This window comes from Octopus bimaculoides, chromosome 1 (assembly GCF_001194135.2).
Source record: "Octopus bimaculoides isolate UCB-OBI-ISO-001 chromosome 1, ASM119413v2, whole genome shotgun sequence".
NCBI lineage: Eukaryota > Metazoa > Mollusca > Cephalopoda > Octopoda > Octopodidae > Octopus > Octopus bimaculoides.
In genome coordinates, this window is record NC_068981.1 from 113,291,460 (window position 1) to 113,297,226 (window position 5,767).

At 32.8% G+C, this 5,767-nt stretch overlaps 1 protein-coding gene across 3 annotated transcripts in view; it reads left to right on the forward strand.

Annotated features, from left to right (window-relative positions):
- The window catches only part of LOC106876453 (dynein beta chain, ciliary), a 628,322-nt gene that overhangs the window by 542,878 nt on the left and 79,677 nt on the right, over positions 1-5,767 (forward strand). For all 3 annotated transcript variants that reach the window (XM_052969374.1, XM_052969385.1, XM_052969379.1), the window contains one exon: positions 3,420-3,674. In XM_052969374.1, the coding sequence (XP_052825334.1) occupies positions 3,420-3,674 (255 nt within the window). The remainder of the gene's footprint in view (positions 1-3,419; positions 3,675-5,767) is intronic.

Here is a 5,767-nt window from a genome sequence, read left to right on the forward strand (position 1 = left end):
AGAAATGGAGAAACTTTCAAAATACAAAGACCTGGAAATAAAGGTAACTTGAATGTGGAATCTAAAAACAGAAACAATTCCTATCATAGTAGGTGCCTTAGGTATAATAAAAAAACATTCAGACTAATAAATAACAAAAACACCAGCACTTACAAATATATATCATACAGAAAATTGCACAACTGGGCACTGCACACATCCTACGCAAAACACTTTCAATACAGTAACCATAAGAGCATCACAGCAAACCACAGCACATACCCAAGGTGCACAGAGCTGCGCTCGGTAGTGAAGTGAAAGCACGTTATAAAAATAAAACTAATGAATAACAATAATAATAATAAATGGCAAAATATCACAAGCAAGTGAATCTGAATATGACCCAAAATTTAAAAAATAATTGCAGGAAACTCAGAGCGAGTTAAGAATAAGGTACACATGAAAGGATTGTCACCACAAGTTATGTTCTACAGTTTATGTTTCAGTGATATGACAAGAAGTTCATATAATAAAATCTAGTACACTTACATTATCTGTGAAAATATTAGCATGAAATAGTTCATAATTTATATGCAACAATATAAACTTCACAGTGTGTATGTTAATATAAGAATATGTGTGTTTTGCAACACTGTTATCTTTCTGTGTATATGAATATAAGAATGTGTGTATGACAACATTGTTATACCATATATGTTAATGCAAGAATACATGTGAGTATATTATGGGTTTGAGTTTTCATGACACAAGGAATCCTCTTGCAATCTTTTTGACTGTGGTGAATGTCCAAAAATGGTTCCTTATGTTCAGAAAAAGAAGTTCAAATTAAGCTTTCTGATTTCTGAAAAAGGCAAGCATGCCAACAATAACATTCCTATTGTCTGAAAATAACCAGTAAAAATGCATTTAAAGTGCATCAATCAAAATAATAAATTCTTCCATCTTTGATTTTGTTTTGTTAAATGATATTAAGTACATGATAGCTTCTGATTAAGCTGAAAGTTGTATTAGTTGATAAACTCATAAATGAAATTGCAAGTCACTTTTATAAGAGTCAAAAAATAATGCAAATAAAAATTGCATTACTTTCTGACTTACCCTCATATATAAAAAGGAACACTTTTCAAAAGTGTTGCTTGATTGTTTAATATACATTTCCACCACAAATTTATGATTATGAGTAGCAGTAGCCATAAATTAGTTTGATGACAATCTCGTTCAATTGAATAAATCAGATGATACTCAGTGATTTCTTAATTAGAGTATAATTAAGTCTCTTACTCTGATGCATAATGTACATAGATCTTGAGATTCAGGTATCCAATAATCTATCTTATTGGTTGCAAATGAGGCTAATGCTGCTACTGTTGTTCTGTGCATGAGGAGATTTTTTTAAATATTTCTCTTGACTGAATAGGTGGAGGATAATCTTCTTATGACAGTATTGTAGTAGCTTTCTAAGGTGTTGCAAATGTGTCTAGGAATTTCAGGATAATTATACATTTATTGATAGATTCAGTTTCCAGCAACAATAAACTATTCCGCTCACATGTCCAGGTCATCTTTCATTTTCTATATTTTGTTTTCTTTATTTTATTTCTAGTGTTTCTTTGCAGAGAGATAGTAAAAATAAATTTGTAATCCTTTCGTTTGACTGCCCACTCTGGTATAGCAGTATTGTTAGTTAGACAAGTAAGACCATGACTATCTATGACCGTCTATTTCTGTACTCTCTCCTCATACTGACACTGACTTAGAATATTTATAATGACTACCACATACCATTCGTCATGTGGGAGGGTTATACCATTATGACTTTTATCCCCATAACATCTCCCCTTTTAAGTTTTTCTTTTTTCTAAGGGAGTGTAATTTTATTTCTTTTAATAACAGTAATTTTTACCCTCCTGCCTTTTTTGAGTTGTTTTTCAGACAGTTACACATCTAATATTTTTTCATTTGTCATCCACTTCCAGGGACTCCATACATTTTCTTTTTCTTACACTTTGTAGTAGTGTTGGTACTTGAAAAGTATCATATAACCATTCCATTGGTTCTTCCACTCTCTTGGGCTTGTTCTCTTAAATTTTTTTTTTTTTAGTTGGTTGATGTCTCTTGTATACTCCTTTTCTTCCTTTCACCAAGTATAGTATTTTTCTTATGCATTTGGTAATCACGTCATCTTCCCAACTTTGTTTTCTGTTCTTATATGCCCCAACAAATACCTTTTCACCAATTCTGAAATATCTTGCTGTATTTTCCATTGCAATTTTTCTTTTCTTGCCAGGTAGCAATTTGTCGAAGACTTATTTTATTTTCTTTGCAAACATCAGCTTTGCTGGTGACAACCTGCTGGTGTATTTGGATTTGATGTCACACAGTATACTCTTAAGAATTGTTGTAGAGCTTCCTTATTCAACTTTCTAAGGGCCCTCTTGAAAATATTGATAAAGTGTTCTGCTTGTCCATTATATCTGGGATGGTATGGCATCGTGGCTACATGTTCCACAGCAAACATTTTACAAAACTTTTTAAACTCAAAAGACACAAATTACATTCCATTATCAGACACTATTATGTCTGGGATGCAAAAATCTCACAAACAGCTCATGTAGAAAATTTGTGGTAGTTGAGGAGGTTGGCTTTTTATACTTAGAAATTTCTGGCCATTTAGAGAAACTATCTACTACTACTAAGAACTAGCGAAATCGAAGTGTAGTTTCAATCAAGGTTCTCTTTTTATCATCGGTAATTTTGCCACTAGAGCACATCCTCTACACTAAACTTTCACATCCTTTCACTAAACTTTCCATTTCTCTATCCATTTTTGGCCAGTACATGTAGCTACTATCTGTGACCCTCTACTTCCATACTCTCTCCTCATGCTGAGTCCGACTGATAGTATTTATAATGACTAGCACATACCACTGGGAGGGTTGTACCATTATTACTATTATCCCCATAACAAAATTATTGGTCCACATGTACACTTTTGTGTCAATCAAACTTGTACAGGCGCCCATGAGTGTTTTAACTATGTTTAGGTATTATTTTGATGTCTGTACTATGTCTCCTCTGTGTGACATAACTCTTGTAGAAATGTTCTATTTAATTCCTATTTTTGCTACCTCATTTGTTTGAATGTGCCTGATGTTTTCAAGTGTTGCTATATGTTTCAATGGTTTTTTAAAATTTTAAGTAAACAAAACATTGTAAGGGACAAAGAAAATTTAATGAATACAAATATTTCTCCATTACCTGGACATATTCCCACTGTGGTAGAAACAAAATGCAGATTAAACAGTGCTAATCTAGAAGAAACCCAATGAAATGTCATAACCTTAAGAATTTAATGGAATTTAACTTTTGCTTTTCACAGCATACATATACTAGTTTCATTAGTTTACTTTATCAATCAGGGTACTGCAATCAAAATTGGAGAGAAAGAAGTGCCATACAATCAGTCTTTCCAGTTGATCTTGCACACAAAATTGGCAAATCCTCATTATCAGCCAGAGATACAAGCAGAAACAACGCTGATTAACTTCTCTGTCACACGTGATGGTCTTGAAGAACAGTTACTAGCTGCTGTAGTAAGTAAAGAACGACCTGACTTGGAGCAACTGAAATCCAGCCTTACTCGCCAACAGAATGAATTTAAAATAACTCTGAAGGTAAAATCTCTTTGAAGTATTACTGTTTTAAGCTTTTGAATGCATATTGTTATTACAATGAGTTAATGAAGCAGCGATTATGTGGTTTCTCAGCCTAATAGTAGTAGCTGCTAAATATCCCTCAAGTCACACCCTAGCAACTAATTATCCAATGATCTTTTCATACAAAAGTAAAGAAAGGTTAATGTAGTCGTAGATATCTCTAAAAAAGGATAAGTTGATCATGGTTAATATGCTTTCAATAATAGCTCTGCTAGGTGAGGGTTGATTTAGGGTTAAACAGCAACAATATTGTAATGATAGTATATGAAATTGTTTGAATTGTAAATATTTTCATAAAGTATCAAATAACTCTGTTATATATTTTAGATGAAATTAATTCATATTAGTGATATAAATGAAGTTAATATTATCACCATTCACTTAAAATAATGGGTTTATTCACTCAAAATATTTAATATGTAGTAATATATATAGTATAGTAATTGATTTAAATTTTAGAATTAAGTTTAGAACAATAAGTAAAAATATAAGTTTGATAGTTCTACACAAACAGTTGCTGAAACATTCTTATAAAAAAAGAAAAGATGGAGAAAAAATGATATGTTTATCATGCAAAAAAAATATTAGAGCTAATTAATATATCAAATAAAGGTGAGTGCAGTTCTTTAATTTTCTAATATCTATTTAGGATTTTATTGTATTTACATATCAATATTTTATATTTTTTAACTAACACATGATTTCATCCTGCTCAGCATATTTTTTGTTTGGGATATACTATTCAATTAGTTTAAACTCCAGTGATAAAGCCTAAGAAGCATTATTTTTTTAAACTATCAAAACACTTTCATTAAAACATACATCCTTACTCAAATACACAAATATACTGGTGCCAAGCTGTATTGGCCTTTGCCTTTCCTTTGGATAACATCAGTGGTGTGGAGAGGGGAGGCTGGTATGCATGGGTGACTGCTGGTCTTCCATAAACAACATTGCCTGGAGGGTAACTTTCTAGGTACAATTCATTGGTCATTCATGACTGAAGGGGGTCTTTACCCTTTACATAAATATCAAGGGCATGCTGTCTGGACAGCAAAGTGAACAGTGTCTAACCTGACTTAAATTATAAATTTTATTAAATTTAAAAAAAGATTCTAATTCCTTATTAAAATGCTAATTTAACGCAGAGAATTCAGGGTTTAATTCACTAAATAACTAATATTTTGATGTTAAATGTTCACAATTTCCTTGTAGCTTTTTATACAACGTATCAACTAGTCTCATGATTGAAGCTCTAGTTTTATCACTGTCTTTACAGAATAAGGATGGGAATATGTGTGATTGAGCTCATTTTTAGAGACATAATTTATTTCATGTGTCAGCAAAATATAGTATTAATATATATATATATATATCATCATTATCATCATTGTCCTCATTATTTTACTACTTTCCCTCCACCCCATCTTTATACCCAAGTTTTCGCCAGTCACTGCAGTTCCCTCTCCCTACTTGCATCTTCTTGGCAATACCTGGCCATGTATATTATGACCTCCACACCTTGAGGGCATGCCCTGGCAATTGCCACCATTTATTTCTCTCTTTCTTCTACTGTCTCATCTATACTCTGATCCTTGTTACTTGTGAGCATATCCTGGCACTTCTCAACCATCTCTCTCTTGCTCTCTCTTGCACTTTTGCTGTTTCCTAATCTCTCTCTTTGTCTTTCCCTTGCTCTTCCCTCTAGCTGGGTAGCTATGTATCTCCTCTACAGCAGCACACCTGTTTCTGCTTTCATTCTTTCATTTTCTCTCTTCTTTTGCTTTTCCCTCTGGCTAGCTAGGTAACCCAGTATCTCCTTTACATCAGCATACCTGTTTCTTTCTTGCTACTTCTCTCTCTCTCTCTTCCTCTCACTCTCTTTTCCACTCACTCTCTTTTCCTCTCCCTCTCTGTTGTATTTCCCTTGGAAGACTCGCAGAGATAACACAACGAGTTGTACAATTTAATTATTACATTTATTATTCAATTACATACAAAGAACGCACTCACCCAATGTTCGTTATGAATAAACAAGAATCATGTCCGCT